This window comes from Mesoplodon densirostris, chromosome 11, assembly GCF_025265405.1.
Source record: "Mesoplodon densirostris isolate mMesDen1 chromosome 11, mMesDen1 primary haplotype, whole genome shotgun sequence".
NCBI classification, from domain to species: Eukaryota; Metazoa; Chordata; class Mammalia; order Artiodactyla; family Ziphiidae; genus Mesoplodon; species Mesoplodon densirostris.
The window spans coordinates 52,894,154-52,914,890 of record NC_082671.1 but is presented as its reverse complement, the minus strand read 5'-3'; the positions used below and the strand labels follow the sequence as shown (position 1 = coordinate 52,914,890).

The 20,737-nt window shown below is 32.8% G+C and overlaps 1 protein-coding gene across 6 annotated transcripts in view; it reads right to left on the bottom strand.

The window, feature by feature from the left end:
- The window catches only part of SCAF11 (SR-related CTD associated factor 11), a 73,238-nt gene that overhangs the window by 26,480 nt on the left and 26,021 nt on the right, over positions 1-20,737 (bottom strand). For all 6 annotated transcript variants that reach the window (XM_060112150.1, XM_060112152.1, XM_060112154.1 and 3 more), the window contains 4 exons: positions 16,300-16,381; positions 13,667-13,824; positions 4,118-4,195; positions 835-935 (listed from right to left, as the gene is read on the bottom strand). In XM_060112150.1, the coding sequence (XP_059968133.1) occupies positions 835-935; positions 4,118-4,195; positions 13,667-13,824; positions 16,300-16,360 (398 nt within the window). In that variant the 5' untranslated portion in view covers positions 16,361-16,381. The remainder of the gene's footprint in view (positions 1-834; positions 936-4,117; positions 4,196-13,666; positions 13,825-16,299; positions 16,382-20,737) is intronic.

Here is a 20,737-nt window from a genome sequence, read left to right as displayed (position 1 = left end):
TTAGTATTCTGATGAAATGTACTAATTAGAATCATAGATTTAATTATGCCTGTGACAACTTTTGGACAGCTCTAAATATACTTCAGATCAAAAAGGGCTTCAATTTTAAAAGTACTGTAACGAGTTATTTTAAGTATTAATAATAAATGAATCTCCAGTACACTACTAATTCAATTTAATTCAAAAATGTTAATACCTGTTAAACCTGCGTACTAAGTATTTCTAGGCAATTACGTTTTAACAATAGCAGTTAAAGAAACAAATCCAAACATGTTTAAAAATTTTTTTAAACAATAAACATTTGTTATAGTAGTAGCAAGTGTCTGCTATAACACAGAGGAACAAAATGAGAAAGATAATAAGTAGTTTCAATTACAACTGTCTCATGAAGAATGTTGTACTATATCTTTAGTTACTTTCTACTTTCGGTCCATAAATACTAGAGCAGTTACTCAAAATGTGTGGGCTGTGCACCAATGCTTATCCATATTGGTTTGTGATATGTACAAAAATGTGTAAGCATTCAGAAAATTTTACAGAAATTTTACACTGTTTTAACTTTTATTGTACAAAAATATAGATCTAAAACAAATTAGGAAAAAACTTAAAAAACCTAATTCATCAGATAGAGGTCAAATAAATTATATTCTCAGATTTCAGCTGGTCCTTCCTTAACTTAGCAAGGGTGTGCTTTAAAATAAATAATTAAATACATTTAAACCTCACCTCAAATTAAATACAAAAAACCTCATTTTTTTAAATACTTTTTTTCTTTTTACTAGCTATCTTCTGATTCTACACAGTTGGATTCCACTTCTGAAGTTCAGCACTAACCTCATACAGCTTTTAGAATTTTCCTGACAGGACAGCTGTTTCTTAAAAGAGCTTTCATTTTTCTTGTCATTTGTTTCTCTCAACTGTCTTTTTATGTGAACCTGTGAGAAAAAGCAAAATCACCTATTTAGACTGATAATCTGGCATCACAAATGATAACCTACACATTTCCCTTGAAAGGACAAAAAATTAAAGAAACAAAATTGTCTGAATGAACGTGCAGCCCAAATGCATATGCTTATTAATTCAAGCATGCTAAACTCTAAATTTAGTATGTGTGCTAAGCTCTGGGGAAACATAACAGTAAGAGAGGGGCATGTAAATAGATTAAGTGCTCATAACAAATATAAACACAGATCTTTGTATACATGTAGAACTGACTTTGAGGATATCAGAGAAGACTTTAATGAGTAGATGAGTTGGAATCTGTATAAGGAAAAAAATATTCTAAATGGAGGGAACACAGTTATAAGAAACAGTGAGAAGCCAATGCAGATGGAGAAGAAAAAATTATCAGGATATGAAGCTGATACAATGTATTAGGACCAGATTGTAAAGGGCCCTGAATAAGAAAATAATTCTATAGGAATCAGAAGATAGAGTTTTAAAAGCATGTGAATGAGATGATCAAATTTGTTTTCTTTGGCAGTGATATGGAGAATGAACCAGTTAAGGGAAACTATAAAAGCCAGGAAACTGGCAAAAAGTTCTTGTAACAGTGTAGATCTATACTGCATGAGACAACAGTCACTAGCCACATACTATTAAGCATGTGAAATGTGGCTGGTTTAAATTGAGAGGTACTTGTAAGTGTAAAATATACACCGATTTCAATGAAAACAACAACAAAAGATAAAATCCTTCAATAATAATTCTTCTAAAATATTACATGTTGAAATAATACACTAGATAATGTTGGATTAAATAAAATATAAAAATTCAATTTAACTGTTTCCTTTTGGTCTTTTAATGTGGCTACTAAAAATTTTATATTATAGAGTGGTTTGTAGTATATTTCTATTGGCAGAACAGGTCTAGATGACAGCATGAGGGCCTACAAAGAGGTAATGAAGTGGAAACAAATTTAAGACATTGTGCAGAAGGAACAGGCAAAAATAAGACAAAGAGAAAAAATGGAAAACTCCCAGATGTTTTTGATCTGGGTGACTGGGATTATGGTACCATACAACTGGGGTTGGGTGACGGGGCAGGGAATGAGATGAGTTTGGGGTTTGTTAATATTTAGATTCCTTTGGTATTCTAGATGGAGATGTCCAACAAGTGGTTGAAAATATAAGCAACTATATATGACCCATTCGAGTTTAACTGTAAAGGGAAAAGGATAATAAAGATTCAAAAGAAGTAAAAGGGCAAAGGAAGATATTAAGAATATATGGATAATATCACAAACAGAATTACCATATGACCCAGCAATCCCACTACTGGGCATATACCCAGACAAAACCATAATCCAAAAAGACACATGCACTCCAATGTTCACTGCAGCACTATTTACAATAGCCAGGTCATGGAAGCAACCTAAATGCCCATCGACAGACGAATGGATAAAGAAGATGTAGTACATATATACAATGGAATATTACTCAGCCATAAAAAGGAACAAAACTGGGTCACTTGTAGAGACGTGGATGCATCTAGAGACTGTCATACAGAGTGAAGTACGTCAGAAAGAGAAAAACAAATATCGTGCATTAACGCATACATGTGGAACCTAGAAAAATGGTACAGATGTACCCGTCTGCAGTACAGAAATTGAGACACAGATGCAGAGAACAAACATACGGACACCAAGGGGGAAAAGTGGCGGGGGGGAGAGGTGGGGTGTGGTGTGGTGTGGTGTGATGAATTGGGAGATTGGGATTGACAGGTATACACTGATGTGTATAAAATGGATGACAAACATGAAGCTGCTGTATAAAAAAATAAATAAAATAAAATTCAAACAAAAAGAAAGAATATATGGATAATATCACACATGATAAGAAATACCTTTTAAGTTTGACAAAATTAGATTAACACTCCCCCAAACTTTTAATTTAAGTAACACTCAAACCCTATTAAATAAAACATAAATTTTTATTCCAAGCAACAGAACAAAATTCACATGAAGCAACAGAACAAAATTTTACAGAAGAATATCTTTGGAAGCTAGTTCACGCTAAAGAATCTTCAGCAACGTAATATATATAGTCTGGAAAAACAGAACATGTCTTTCAGAGAAGTGTTGCTTTAATTTTGATTATACTATCTCACACATATATAATGTTTTATCTTTTCTCCAAGATATATAGTAATTTGCATAGATGTCCAAAGTTAACACAATTACAACATGCAGTATCTTTTACATACGTCATTTTATTTGAATTGCAATCTCATTTGTACCTTAAGTCACTGAGACTTATCTGGAAAAAATATATCAAAACAAATTATAAACACCTACACTGAGAACGTCTAATGCTTAAATAGTTTTATGTTGCTTACATGCCTCTTCCTATTCACAAAGATAGCAACCAAAGTGTTGGTGCTACTTGGGAAGTTTGTTTTTCCCATCAATGGCATCATATATGTATATATTGAGTATTCTCATTTTTAACTGTATACCATTCCTGACTTACTAATGAGAACCTCAAGAAATCTTTCTTACACATTTCACTTTATGTAAATTACTACTTACTCTCTTTTCCTCTTTTCACTTTTTATTCATTAACTCAGGAATATGTTCCTATTTCTTTCTTCTTCTTTTATTTGTAAGCCAAAAATAAATGTGAATACAAATCATAATCATGGTTCTTAATCATAAGTAACATCAGCATGGAATGTGAATCTCAAGAATGTGATTAGGATTAAGCATTACAATAAAATTGTACATAACAAAAGAAGTCATCTGCCCATGACAACCCTGAAACCGTGAGAAGTCCCTCTCAAGATCTTCACAAACCCCCTTATTCTACTCCAATTAAACTCAGTTTCCTTCAAGCACCAGAATTTAAGAACAAAGACACCCTTTTATATGTAATTTTATTTGTTTAATCTTCTCAACATTATATGTTTTTCATGAAAACATAATTTTCAGGTACTCTGGACTTAAGTTTTTGTGGGGGTTTGTCTTTGAATCTAATATTCCATTCAAACATTTTTTCAATGGAAATTAAACACATTAAAGTTGAACAATTCACAAATATACTCAAACTGGAAATTTAAAGCAAAATCATCTCAATTAAGTTTAAAGAGTTTGTTTTACAAAATAAAATGTAAACCTTACCTTAACACAACCTTCCAATGCACTGAATTTAAACACCGCCTGAAAAGGTTTCCGGTCAATAGGACATGAAGCCAGTGTCTGAAAAATGAACGAATTATAACTTTATGAATGTCTCTTTAAAACAGATCAAAATTAAACTATAACAAACGCATTTACGGTAAGTTTTTCACCAGAAGAGGAAACAATAGAAAAATAATTTTTTCTTCTTTCAAAGATAAAGATGAAATACTTTCCACCTGTATCACTACACAAAGTAATAAACACCATAATTTTTAAAATTCATTCAAACATTTACTGAGCACCTACTGTATGCTAAATAAGTAGAATACAACGATGAACAGAGAGAGATAAGATCTTTTTTATCAAGATAATACCTATTAAGACTTGCTGCACAGTTGAGTACTACAGCTATAATGAAAGGAAAGCTGGGCTGAAATCACTACCTCTCTGATCCAAAGCACTTGAGTAACTCTAAATAAGCTGTAAAAGGAATGGCTTGGACAGGTCCCTTATAGATTTTAATATTTGATGACAATATTTTCCCCAAAAATAATTTTGAATAGGCAGTTGTACCAGCAATAAAAAAAAACTGTAGATACGAAGAAAAGCAAGGATTCCTCTGCTGTTCCCTCAGCCATGTAGATGCCCTCTCCGGAAGGAGTTTCTTATGTATCCTTTTGGCGATACCCAATGTTTATGCATAACATGTATCTTTTAAATATAAAATATAATTCAGATGCTGAACTGAATCTTGTTTTTCTCTTAATTACGTATTTTAAATTGGCTCATATTACTATTTCAGAGCTGTCCCATTCTTAACAGCATGATATGTAATATAGTTTTAATTTACATTTCCTTTTTTATGAGTAAGGTTGAAAATATTTCCATGTTTAAGGGCTCTTCAAAGTTCCTTTTCTTTAAACTGTCTATTCATGCCTTTTGCCTAAAATTTTTTATTAGGTTGCTGGTCTTTTTCAAACTGAATTGTAGGCTTTCTTTATAAATTAAGAAAAATTGTCTTTTGTTCACTGTGTAATTCTAAATCATCTTTATCTTGACATAAGTATATTTCCTGTACTTTCAAAATTAACATGCATCAACTATAATTGAGTTTCTCTGATAACTATTAAATGTTTGTATAGGAATAGGCTTATATTATTTAAATAATTTAAGATAAAGTATGTTGTCTACTAGGGTAAAAGGGAAGATTCTGTAGCCTAAGAAGAAAATACTGAAAGGCGATATTTTAATACCTATGGTTATAAAAGTAAAACAGGATTCTAGCAATTTAATAGCAATATTCGAATAGATAAGATAATAATGAAGTTTTGATAAATTATCCTATATTCCCTAGTGGAAAAATGTGATATTTGCTTTTCTGGACTTTGGCACATATCAAGATATGCTTACACAAGCACAAGTACAACAGACTGTGTGTGGTCCTCGATCATGTAATACATTTTCACAAAGCTTGTGAGTCACTTTGGAAGCAGCCAAAATATAAAGAGTTACTTTTTACTACTCTGCTAAAAAGTGATTTTTCTTTTCTTAAGTAGGTAGGGCTTGATAAAATGCTCTACACCATATCTGAATTAGGAAATTTGACTTTCCTGACTATATTAAACCAACTCAGACTGGTAGAACCCAGCTCAGCTTACTTCCAAGTACTATGCATTTAGGATGCTAGTACTTTCCCTACAGAAAATTTGACCTTAAAAAGCTTTGCTACAAGTAGCAACAAAGCTGTCCACAGCTTTTTAATAATGCATTACAAATAGCAATTCTAGTTCAAAGAACTCAACATCATAGCTATGTGATTGTTGTTTATATTACCATTTACTTCATGAAATTTCTTAGACTAGAGGTTATATTAACACATTTATAATTCAAAAGAATACTTTAAAGTGGAAACTTTCAAGTATTTATTTTTACTAAAGCTTCAAAATATATTTGTATTTCTATTTTAAAGGTAAATTTAGATAAAATTCATTAAAAAGATAAAACAGGGATTTCCCTGGCAGTCCAGTGGTTAAGACTTCGCCTTCCAATACAGGGGATATGGGTTTGATCCCTGGTCAGGGAGCTAAGATCCCATATGCCTCGTGGCCATAAAACCAAAACAGGAGCAATACTGTAACAAATTCAATAAAGACTTTAAAAATGGTCCACATAAAAATAAAAAAAATCTTTAAAAAAAAGATAAAATAATAAAATTTGTTTCCTTCAATGTTTTTTAAAAAACTATTAAGACATGTGTAAGGGCTCTGGATTTACTATTTTTATATCTTGTCCTGTGTATAACCTTGAGCAAATTACATAGCCTTTCTTTGTCTCATTTGTGAAAATGGGGATAATAATAATCTGAGGTTTTCACAGTAATTAATGGCATACACTAAGTACTGTGTAAAGTCTTCTAAACATTAACTAGCTTTACAGCACTAATAATAAAAAAGCTTGGTTCACTAACAAAAAGATAACTCACAATATGATGTACATATACATGTGAGAGACTGAATTCTTAAGTGATTTTTCTTGTTGGAATTTTCAAAGTTCACGACATATATGGAAATTAAACTATTCCATTTTTTAATATCTATTTCAAGTTGTAACACTTACAAAGATCCAAAGAAAGCCACTGTGTTAAAGAAATTTATTCTATATCAGATGCATTGAACCTTTCAAAAACTCTGAAATTACACAATCCCATTTTCTTCTTTATTAAATTTCCTCTGTTGACATCAGCTAAATGGCTCTCTTCCCTTTACCATGTTCAAACTGACAAGAGTTTTAACCTGAGCTGTTCCATTTTGATCTGTTACAGGTATCAGGGTTCTGAGTAAGATTTTGGTTTTGTTCTTTTTTCCTTAACTGTAATTGTCATGGATTTGTCTTAAGGTTTCATGTGCAGAAAGGGTTCCACTGCTATTTCAAAAACAAAAAGAAAGAAAACAAATAAAAAATAGTAATCGGAAAACTACTGCTATCTATTACGATAATCTGTATATACTTACATTTCCTAAAAATAATCTAGTTAACATTGGAAAATAAGTTAATAGATTTTCTTTGGCTCAGGTTTACCGTCAGAAAAGTTTCTTAAAAGCAGGTTATCCTCCTCAGATTAAAAAAAAAGCATAGGTCAGAAAACAAGCTACCTATATAGACAAAATATCTTTGCTATGGCTACTGAGAAATGATGATATCCATTTCTGACCTTAAAACAGTTTAGCAAAGCATTTCAAAGGGGAAACAGAAAAGATATTCGGTTATCCTGAGTTAAGTCTTCACAGCATACCTCAATAAATTAATAGTGACTAAAGAACTTAATGAAAAAGAAATCAAAACAGATTTTTAAAAACTAAGTGGATCTTTCATTTTTTGTTAATGTATAATGTAAGAAAAATATAAGGCTACTTTACATTAGCGTCTTAGCCAAAGTTCAAAGACACCATCATCAGTAGGTACTAAAGCATAAAATTATATATCACATGATGATCAAACAGCTTTAATAGGAAAGTTAAAAAAAAAAAGGTTTTAAAAAATGGTTTGCATTGGCCTAATTTTAAAGCATTCCTAAGGAATCTTCATCCTTATAATCCAGCAGATCTATTCAGAAAATCTCAAAGATATTTTAATCTTAGTTTCCAGAGTTTGTGTCACTAAAATAACTAATTTAGTTTTTAAGTTGTGTGGTTTTAAAAATTCACATTTAAAACTAATGTTGAAAAATTTTAGCTAATATACTTAATTCTTCTTTAAAATATATTTTTAGTTTTAAAGAAAATTATCCTAAATTTTATTTTCCTTGTATACAACAAAAATAAATACCCTTTCGTTATTCACCATTTTGAGTTCTTATATACAACAAAAATACCCTTCAATTATTCACCTATTTAAACTGACAATGACTTTTATTTCAATAATTTTTCAAGTATCTAATTTAATTAGTTTCATAGTCAAAGTAATCCAATATCATCATTCAACTTTGTGATACAGCTACAAAATTAACAGAATTTGATCACTACTTTACAATGTAATGTGTATTAAAAAACAGAGCATTCATTTTACTGTGAATGCTCTGTACTGAGGTTATATCAGTTAAGGAGGCAATTTCGACAGAAAAAAATAATCTTCCTAATGATTTCAGTAAAACATACCCTAGTATTCTGAAGCGTTGTAAATTCCCAGCTCAGATAAACCCATATTTAAATGTAAGAACAGGAAACCTTCCTTATTTGGGAATTCAGGATTCTTGATTTCTAATATTTCTTGCTTCCTGCTGCTGCTCTATCCTCAATCACAAAGGCTGCCTACCGATAGCCCCTCCTAGAGAGAGAGAAGCAAGTGTTAAAGGTAAGTGCTTAAAGACTAAATCTCAGTACCTATGTTTTAGGTAGGTTTGTCTGTTCATGGGAATCTCTAGAACATTTATCTCTCTTACTAATAAATAGAGCACATTATATAAAACTGCAGTTCTAAATCAAATAAAGATGATTTAGGAATGCATACCATTAGAGGTTGCTGCTTATTTTAAAGCCATTCACTAGGACCTATCCTTTCTTCTTGATGGTCCCAAGATACCTAGTCTGAACCTCTAAAGAAGTGCTCACGTGTAGTCGGCCTACATGTACACTATCACATTTAACCAGTTCTTTCCAGACAGTCCTATCACATTTAACCAGTTCTTTCAAGACAGCTTTCAGGAATGTACCCCTACAGGGCAAACGGCTGTCAGTATTAAATTAACAGCAAGAAAACTTTTTATCCAACTACTCAAAAGGAACTGTTTCATATTCTTAAAAATATATTACAACAGTTGGGTAGAATTACTTTTAACCTTTCTTTTCTTTTGACATTTAATAGTTAAGACTTTCATTTTCTAGCATAAAAACAGAAAATCCCATAAACTATCTGTGTAAATCACTTTACAAATTCTGACATTTAAAATTAGACTATACAGAAATACACATTAATTTACCCAACTGGTAAAAATAGAATATTAAATGAAAACCTATTCCATATATGCTTTAGGTAATGAGCATTCGCAATATAAAAATATTCTTTGCTCTACCAAAGGTTTTACCAAAGGATTAATACAGAGTGAAAACAACTAGAAATTTGGAATAATTAGTCGTCAAATTCAAGTTCTGGAGGAGTCAGAACTAGCAAACCTTTCTAATCTACTTTAAGGATGAAGATAGACAGCTCTGAATCACTTATCACACAAGTTGTAATAATTAAATGAGTTAATGTATTTGACAACGCTTTACAGATTATAAAGATAAGGACTAACAGTAGTGCTCCACAGATATGCTTACATTATTGTTCACAGAGAAGTACATAACAGAGATGTTTGGTTCAGTTCAGGAATAAAGAAAAAATTTAAATCTTAGGAAAAACTGTTGGGAAAATCCAGGCAATAAAACTTTGCTTAATTATGTTATCAAACAATAATCTAATCACTAGAATGATGTATAAGTTTCTACTCACTGCATAAGGGAACATCTGTATATAAAACATATCAGTAGTCAAGATATAAGTCAATGAGTCACATTTTGATTTTTTGGGTATGTACTATTAATCCAAAACATACTCCTCACCTGTCTGCATTGAACACTGTTGTCTGACTTCTTCAAGAACCGTACATCACCACAGTAAGACTCTCTTCATTTCTAGTCTCATGAGAGAAAACATACCTTTGCCAACTGTGCAATTTTGATTTCATTAACCTTACTTTATCAAACTGAAGCTGTCAGAATTTGATATAAAATGGAGGACTGAGAGAAATAAGTTGAGGGAGGATAATTTGCTTATAGTAGGAAAGTTAATCACATTAAAAAATTTACTTTAAAAATAAGGGAAATATTTATATTACTTAAAAGAGAAAAAAATCCCAGTGAATATCAAAAACCTCCTAATCACATATATTGCATGTTCCTTTAAATAGAGTAAAAACTCTTAACCACTTCAAACATGAAATGTTTCCAAGTCCTCAAACTTTAACCCTTTTAAGGGTCAGAACTGTAACCACTTCTTGGCAACCTGCCAAATCATAAATCTTATTTTCTTAGTGTGTGTGTAGGTTACCCTATTGTCTATTGAGGATCATAATTATGATTGGCTATCAATGCTATGGCCATGTGTCAAACTTCCCTAGCCTTTACCTTTCTAATTATCTACTTTAAAATGTGCAAACTCAGACAATCAAGATTAAACTTATATGTAAACTAAATGCCCTCAATATGTTTAGACTGTATTTTTGCTCTCAGTATAGATAAAATAATTAACTTTCTAAGTGGCTGATAAACTTTAGTGTATTGGTTCTATACATATTTCATCAGGTTAAAGGCCTTCTTTAGTTCCAGATTCTCAGTTCTAATACTGATGCTTTAAATTAACAAGAACTTCAACTTTCCTAAGTGTCAATTACTGTGTCTTTGTTTAGATCAGTATTTTATTTCTACATCATCACTTTTATTTTATAAACCAACAGGCTTACCATCTGTGAATTTCTTGAAACTAAACACAGAATGGACATGTTTAATTTCAATTTGTTCTAGTGTCCCTAATGGGAGGCAACTAGGCTATGGGCCATGAAGACCACCAGCTTCCATTATTCTGACTCTTTCTGCCCTAGGTAAGTAGATTCTATGAAATATCTAGAGACTAAATTCAGTTACTTAATTAGTCCTTACATGGCTTTTGTTTTAAATAACCAAAGAACCAAAATTTTAGAACTTGAAGAGATTGAAACTGATTGTGACTCTGGATATAGATATTTTAAGAACATGAGAAATTTCCAGGAATGTGTCCAAACTAGACTATTATATACTTTAACTTTGTTTCTTATGGAGAATTTCTTCAATGCCTAAAATATTAAGGTGAAAGTAAATAAATGAGTCCTTCTTGGTTCTTGATACCTATTCTGAATCAAATTTTAATAAACCTTGAGAATAAATCTCAGATAGCTCAGCAGAATTTCTGAAAGACACGTAAGACTAGGAAGGTGATCCTGAATACATTTTGTACTTTTTTCTTATTATGTAGATTTCCAACCACTGTAAATTTCACTTTTGATTTCTAACTCCCTACTAAAACTGAACATTAGTAAAATTTAAAACTATGGATCAATTTTTAAAAATGATTTTAATTTCAGGCTCTTGAAGTATTCAGAAACAACTTAAGAGTTCAGGATCGCTGCCTTGAATTTCAAATAAACATTAACATAGTAATTTAAATGAAAGAATATAAAAGAAAGCCTTAGCACAAGGCCGGGCCAGTTAGCAGAGTCTGAATACAGCCGCTCATTCCTAATCCTGAAATCCAAAGTAAACTACATGCCCCTTTTTCAAAACAGAAGGAGGTTAAGGAAAATGAGAAGAGAGATCTTAATAACTAATGGCCATGAATAAAAACACTAGTGAATATGAAATCTGCTTCTATTTGTCAAAGCACTTATACACTTCAAAACATATCTAATTTTTATCGTACCAATAAAAGATTCAAACTGAAAATTTAGTTCAAAGCCTAAGTGATTTTGTTAACCAGTAATCATTTATTATTTATAATGAACATTTTATTAGTAGATTGTGCTCTTGTTACTGCTCAACTTAATGGTTTATTTAACTGATGTCTGCTATCCCCACTAGGGACAATGAAATAATTCAGAATATTCCGTTTATTCTCTGCTTTCAAGGTTAACTAGTTTTGTTTAAACAATACCTCAACTCCCCCACTGCCCATCACAATTTATGGTAGTACAGCCCATAAGTATTTTCTTTTAGAAGCAATTTGGCTTCAACAAAATGTTTATTTTATATCCAAAGGAGTAACACAAAAGAAAAATATTACATGCAAGGAAAGTGCTGACTGCAATACTATGTATGTTATCAAGTATTTTTAACTTAAAAATATTCAACAGTAGTTAAAAACATAGACCTAGGTTTAGCACTATCTAGTGGAGTCAAATATGTACATAGTCTACCATCACTTCTAGATACTTACCCTAGAGACACCTGAACTTGTACACCATGATAAAGCTAATGGTTGTATCAAAGATGCATGTAGTGTAATGAAGGATGACAAATCAAGCCTATTTTACACATTCTAATCCTCAGAGAAAAACACATACTCAAATCATGGTTGTTGAACCTCCCAATTATGTGGTCACTGAATGCAATCTTACAAAAAGCACTGAATTGAAGCCTTCTAGCCATCCAGTAATTCTCTACTGGAAGCAAAATCTCCTCTATTTTTAAGATATCTAATCACAAAGCAAACCACGGTGCACTAAATTCAACACAGATGAAATCATTAGTTGGGTGGCAGAGAAAAATATGCATTCTTATTTCATTAGTCAATGCTCCTGCAAACACACAGAGATTTACAATTATATTAAATAATTAAATTAAACTCAAAATATTTTTTCCAAGAATACATTTTCACCTATCCTTAGTCCTTTCTTGCCAAAAACCAGTTTAGACTTTTATCTAATTAGAACTGTTTCCAAGTATACTATTATGAACTCAATTAGTATAACAAATCTTTTTCTTCCCCCTCCCAGAACTTGGCCATAGAGTCAGTACACAGTTATGTTCTCTTTTTCATACTATTGATGAAATATAAGTAAGACACGGAACTTTGAAAACCCCAGTTATGTAATAGACAATTAATTCCAATGTGCATAAGGACAACAAAGAATTTGAATGCAGCTAATGTTAAAAACATTTTTAAGATTTATCTCCTCTACTAATTTTTACACACTGACAAATTACTAACTCAGAAAATAGCATGAGCAGTATAAATTTTTATTTCACAATTTCTAACAATGGGGTTCATAATGAATATTCAATATACAGTACCGTGATCTACTTGACCCAAATTGAATCAACAAAATACATTAAAAGTACCAAATTTTCCTGTTTCTTAATCATTAACTATCTATGAAGAACCTCAATAATATCTCTAACTTTGAAATTAGTTCAAAATAAATGAAACACAGGAACTAGAAAATGCAGTTGTAAATTTATTTCTGTCTCTTAAGCTATGAGACCTTGGCCAAGTTACAGAACACAAAATCCAAGTTTCCACATCTGTAAAATGGAAAGACACTGTTATATCTGTTCTGGTTATCCCACAGGCTGATATAAGGAAGAAATTTAATAATCTATGTAAAAATTCTCTGAAAAATATAAAACACAAAGCAGAGAGAAGGTGTTATTATTAGTAGTAAATAGATATAATCACAAGAGGATCAAGTACACTGAAGATGAATCACTGCATTTCTACCAGAAAAAAAATACTTAATCAGTTATTCCCATGTTTTTTTTAATGGTATGCATTTAAAATTTTTTAATCATAAAAGAACAAAAAGCTGAATATAAAAAATTTAGAAGGGAATATACTAACAATATTTGAGCAACACAGAGATGTTTGTCCTAAGTGGAGGAAAACACATTACTGTGAAATAATTTATGAAAGGCAGTATCAAGTAGGTGGAATGAAATCATGCTAGGGAACTAAAATACAATAACATTTAATACTTAGACTCACCTCTGCCCATTTAAGAATACAGGTCAAGCAGAAGACATGATTACAGCTTTCTGGAAAACCAATTTCCTTCTCTAACAGGCAACTGAGACATATTGGACATCTATCAGCTTCACTGTACAACAGACCAGTGGTAGCAGTATTATCTTTGTTTTCTTCACCTATAAAGTAAAGCAACGATATATGCTTTCAATTTCTCCAGACCAAATGACTTATGTTTGTGGTAGTATGATGGACTAGATACTCTAAAAGGCCCTCCTTCTACAAAGTAATTAGATCTTAGATACACTATAAGAAACAAACTCCTTGAGCACAATAACCCCAACATTTACTGATTTATAATTTAAGGGAGGAGTGAAAAGAATTTTTCATGAATTAATTTAAAAATAGGTAATAATCACATAGTTCAAATATTTAAAAGTAAAAAAAGGTTATAGTGACAAATCTCCCAAGCAAATCTACTCCCATCCATCTAGTTCCACCCAATGCAACAAGTAACAACTGTTGTTTGTTTTGTGTTCTTCCAGAGACAAGATAGAATGCACAGACAAGCAAATCCTAATATATATTCTTTCAAACCTCCTTCTTCACACAAATGCTAGAACACTATACACAGCAGTCTGTGTTTTCTGTTGTTTCAACCTATGGATGGGACATTCACCTGTTTTCAACCTTGGGCTATTACAAACAATGCTGCAATGAAAAACTTTTCATTTCCCATTTTTAATAGTGTACCTACAGGATAAATTCTTAAAAATGGAATTGTTAGACCAACATGTACATACATTTGTATTATGAATAGATACTGCCAAATTATACCCCTTAGGGTTTGTACTAATTTAAGTACCTACCAGCAATGTAACCAACACACAAGAAGTAAGCAGAGCTGGCTCAAAACTAAAAGAAACTCCAAGATTCAACATAAAACAAAACAAAAATAGAGAAATGGTCAGCTGAAATGTGACCACTATATGCCAAGCAAATGGAAAAGCTGACATTGCCCTGGAAACACGTCCATACTAGTGTTCAGATCTGGAGACTAACCCTTAGGACCAATCCAGGTAGGGAAACTGATCCTAGGAGATTCCAGTCTTAAGCCAAGACCCTCAAATGGGGCTAAAGTGGTCCCAGAATGGGTTCAGAAAAAAGCAAATACATACAAATCCTCTGAAGGAAAGCATACCTAATTTAGGCCCTCAGGATTCCACAGATTAAACAGATCAAATATGAGCTCATAATCAAACTTTACCAAACAGAAGAAAATACGTTGCCTTGAGTAAGAATAAGCAGAAACATGAATGTGTTTAGATTTATTTTTGTATTTATGTACTATATTTATTTATTATAAATTTATTTAGATGCCACTGGCTTCAAATATCAGAACTTTTAAATACTACATAGAATAACTGAACAGCAATTAGACCCAGAAGAAAAGAATATTTGTGAACTGGAAGAACTCAAGGAAACTACCTAGACTGTAAGAGACAAACAAGGAGATAAAAAAACAGAGGTTGGGAAATGAGGTCAGAACAAAGTCTAACATATTAATTGAAGTTCAGAAGAAGAGACTAAAGGGCAGGCAATAGTTGAAGCAGTAATGGCTGGGAAATGATAAAACAAAAACATGATCCAACAGATAAAGGACACACAAGGTATACTAAACAGGAGTAATAAAAATAATCCATGTTTAAAAACAAAGTAGCAAAACTGTACAATATCAAAGATGAAAGCAAGATCTTAAAAGCAAAAAGAGGGAAAAGACAGATCATCTACAAGGGAATGACAATTAGGTTGAAAAGAAATTCCTTGACAGCTAGTAGGAAAACCAGGGGCTTCCCTGGTGGCACAGTGGTTGAGAATCTGCCTGGTAATGCAGGGGACATGGGTTCGAGCCCTGGTCTGGGAGGATCCCACATGCCACGGAGCAACTAGGCCCGTGAGCCACAACTACTGAGTCTGCGGGTCTGGAGCCTGTGCTCCGCAACAGGAGAGGTCGCAACAGTGAGAGGCCCGCACAGCGCGATGAAGAGTGGCCCCTGCTCGCCACAACTAGAGAAAGCCCTCGCACAGAAACAAAGACCCAACACAGCCAAAAATAAATAAATTAATTAATAAACTCCTACCCCCAACATCTTCTTTAAAAAAAAGAAAAAAGAAAAGAAAACCAGAAAACAGCTAAATAATATCTTCAAAGTGCTAAGAGACAAAAAAAAAAAAATTATCAATCCAGAATTGTATATCTTTCAACAGTTTTGAAGAGGATAAAATAAATACAAAAGCTTAAGTTTACCACCAACAGACTTTCACTAAAGGAACTTGAGATTTTTTTCAGGAAGAAGGGAATGGAGAAAAAACCAAGGACAGTAACAATAAAAACAAACAGAAAAATGTCATTCCTAAATCAGTAGGGAGCAAAACTTAAGAAGAAAAAGAGCAGAGCTCAATGAACTAAAAACTGACTGATCGAAATTAAGACATGAGAAGAGGAAAAAAAAAGGTGTGCACTTCTTATTTAGGCAACTCATTTCAGAGTTTAAGAACAACAAAAATAAATACAAAAAACTCCTTGTTAACAAACAGTATGGAAACACTTAACTTTTGCTTTCAACACACAAGCTTTATAAAAATTAAGTTACCTTCCATATCTTCATAGTCCTGATCTCCCACATTTAGGGTATATAGAGTTTTCTTCTTCATTTCTCCTTGAAAAAGGGTTTCCTATAGGATGAATTATAATAGAGAATTTTTATGTTTGCCTTGTCCCAATAATATATATATTAAAAAAAAAACCAAACTGTAAGAAATTATTTTACACATAAAAGAACACAATACAAACCAAGCCGGTAAATTTTTTGGATAATCCAGTACACTTTTATACTCCTTGCCACCAAGCACTGTCTTACTGAAAGGAGAAGCCTTATATAAGTATTAAGCAACAAAGACTAATGATAAATTTTTTGGTACAGACATAAATACAATTGGAGCTTAGAGAAAAGAGATCCATTTGGACTGAAGTTTTCATTGAAGTTGATAGGTTATATATGTTAAGGAGCTTAACACATTTAAGGAGCAAAACAGTATGAAGGAATAAAAGGCATTTAGCTAGGCCAATCTGACAAATAAGAGTCAGTGGGTGTAACAACCGACACTACAGAAATACAAAGGATCATAAGAGATTACTACAAGAAACTATATGCCAATAAAATGGACAACCAAGAAGAAACGGACACATTCTTAGAAATGCACAACCTTACGAGACTGAACCAGGAAAAAACACAAAATATGAACAGACCAATCACAAGCACTGAAATTGAAACTGTGATTAAAAATCTTCCAACAAACAAAAGCCCAGGACCAGATGGCTGCACAGGCAAATTCTATCAAACATTTAGAGAAGAGCTAACACCTTTCCTTCTCAAACTCTTCCAAAATATAGCAGAGGGAGGAACACTCCCAAACTCAATTCTACAAGGCCACCATCACCCTGATACCAAAACCAGACAAAGATGTCACAAAGAAAGAAAACTACAGGCCAATATCACTGATGAACACAGATGCAAAAATCCTCAACAAAATACTAGCAAACAGAATCCAACAGCACATTAAAAGGATCATACACCACGATCAAGTGGGGTTTATCCCAGGAATGCAAGGATTCTTCAAGATACGCAAATCAATGTGATACACCATATTAACAAATTGAAGGAGAAAAACCATACGATCATCTCAACAGATGCAGAGCAAGTTTTTGACAAAATTCAACACCCGTTTACGATAAAAACTCTCCAGCAAGGAGGCATGGAGGGAACTTACCTCAATATAATAAAGGCCATATATGACAAACCCACAGCCAACATCATCCTCAATGGTGAAAAACTGAAACCATTTCCACTAAGATCAGGAACAAGACAAGGTTGCCCACTCTCACCTCTATTAATCAACATAGTTTTGGAAGTTTTAGCCACAGAAATCAAGAAGAAAAAGAAATAAAAGAAATCCAAATTGGAAAAGAAGAAGTAAAACTGTCAACTGTTTGCAGATAACATAATACTATACATAGAGAATCCTAAATATGCTACCAGAAAACTATTAGAGCTTATCAATGAATTTGGTAAAGTAGCAAGGTACAAAATTAATGCACGGAAATCTGTTGCATTCCTATACACTAATGATGAAAAATCTGAAAGTGAAATTAAGAAAACACTCTCATTTACCACTGCAACAAAAAGAATAAAATATCTAGGAATAAACCTACCTAAGGAGACAAAATACCTATATGCAGAAAATTATAAGAGACTGATAAAAGAAATTAAAGATGATACAAACAGATGGAGAGACATACCATGTTCTTGGATTGGAAGAATCAACATTGTAAAAATGACTATACTACCCAAAGCAATCTACAGATTCAATGCAATCCCTATCAAACTACCACTGGCATTTTTCACAGAACTAGAACAAAAATTTCACAATTTGTATGGAAACACAAAAGACCCTGAATAGCCAAAGCAATCTTGAGAAAGAAAAACAGAGCTGGAGGAATCAGGCTCCCTGACTTCAGACTACACTACAAAGCTACAGTAATCAAGACAGTGTGATACTGGCACAAAAACAGAAATATAGATCAATGGAACAGGATACAAAGCCCAGAGATAAACCCACGCACATATGGTCAGCTTATCTTTGATAAAGGAGGCAAGAATATACAATGGAGAAAAAACAGCCTCTTCAATAAGTGGTGCTGTGAAAATTGGACAGCTACATGTAATAGAATGAAACTAAAACACTCCTTAATGCCATACACAAAAATAAGCTCAAAATGGATTAAAGACCTAAATGTAAGGCCAGACGAAAACATAGGCAGAACACTCTATGACACATAAATCACAGCAAGATCTTTCTTGACCCACCTCCTAGAGAAACAGAAATAAAAACAAAAATAAACAAATGGGACCTAATGAAACTTAAAAGCTTTTGCACAGCAAAGGAAAACATAAACAAGATGAAAAGACAGCCCTCAGAATGGGAGAAGATATTTGCAAATGAAGCAACAGACAAAGGATTAATCTCCAAAATTTACAAGCAGCTCAATATCAAAAAACAAACAACCCAATCCAAAAATGGGCAGAAGACCTAAATAGACATTTCTCCAGAGAAGATGTACCAATTGCCAAAAAACCCATGAAAGAATGCTCAACATCATTAATCATTAGAGAAATGCAAATCAAAACCCCAAGATATCATCTCACACCGGTCAGAATGGCCATCAAAAAATCTACAAACAATAAATGCTGGAGAGGATGTGGAGAAAAGGGAACCCTTTTGCACTGTTGGTGGGAATGTAAGTTGATATAGCCACTATGGAGAACAGTATGGAGGTTCCTTAAAAAACTGCAAATAGAACTACCATACGACCCAGCAATCCCACTACTGGGCATATACCCTGAGAAAACCATAATTCAAAAAGAGTCATGTACCATAATGTTCACTGCAGCTACATTTACAGTAGCCAGGACATGGAAGCAACCTAAGTGTCCATAAACAAATGAATGGATAAAGAAGATGTGGCACATATATACAATGGAATATTACTCAGCCATAAAAAGAAACGAAATTGAGTTATTTGTAGTGAGGTGGATGGACCTAGAGTCTGTCATACAGAGCAAAGTAAGTCAGAAAGAGAAAAACAAATACCGTATGCTAACACATATATATGGAATCTAAAAAACAAACAAAAAAATGGTCATGAAGAACCTAGGGGCAAGATGGGAATAAAGACGCAGACCTACTAGAGAATGGACTTGAGGATACGGGGAGAGGGAAGGGTAAGCTGGGACAAAGTGAGAGAGTGGCATAGACATATATACACTACCAAATGTAAAACAGATAGCTAGTGGGAAACAGCTGCATAGCACAGGGAGATCAGCTGGGTGCTTTGTGACCACCTAGAGGGGTGGGATAGGGAGGGTGGGAGGGAGGGAGACGCAAGAGGCAAGAGATATGGGGAATATATGTATATGTATAACTGATTCACTTTGTTATAAAGCAGAAACTAACACGCCACTGTAAAGCAATTATACTCCAATAAAGATGTTAAAAAAAAAAGTCAGTGGGTGAAAGAGCAACTGTGTGTATATACTGAGAAGGAATGGGCATGTAAGCCAAGAAGTTCATCTGAAAGATTACAGTGAGGGTAACGAGAGTAATAAGCAGAGCAATATAAATGAAGTAGGGCTAGATTATAGACAGATCTCTAATGATTCACTGAGAGGTTTAGAGTCAATCCTATAGATTCTTCTGAGGAAGACTGACATGATATAAGCAATGTAAATGAATCTTTTAAAAGAATGATCTGCCTGCAAAACACAGAATGGATTATAGAAGGGAGAGATTGGAAGCAGAGATGTTTGCATAGTTAGAGTAATTGGCTATGTAGTGAATAAAAAAGAAAGAAATTTTGAAGAGCTGAAGAATTTCTGACATTTGGCGACTAAATAAATACAAAGGAAGGAGTAAAAGATCATTTTGGCCTAGGGGACTAGGAAAATGGTGATTACAAGAGACAAAATGAGAAACAGAGGAAAGGAAATTAATTTGTTAGTCAAGGGGAACAAATTTATGAGGTAAAATTATTTTTTAAATCAACTCTTAGAATTCTTTCTTGAATTGATGCAAGACAAGTGATTGCAATGAAGTATTCAAATATATTTTGTAATATCTAGGCACAAGAAATCCCCAATTTCATCCGTTATGATTCTTCCATGTGTACATGAAGTAGTTTTTCTATTAGTTTGTTAAATAACGTACACATGCGAGTTTCTACATTAAAGTATGTACTGCCTAGAAAGTTCTGTATTAGATTAAATAAGGAGAAATGCAAAGGCCCATACTTTGATTCAAAACCCAAGCAGAAAATAAGAAACTAACACATACAAGAATAATTTAAAGGTTTTAGTAGGTTAAAAATTGGAAATTTGAGTCAGGACTAGTGTTACTTTTAAAAGGTTAATTCAATCACAGTCTACCTCAATAAAAGTAGACAGAATGTCAAGCACAAAAGGAAAACTTCCCACT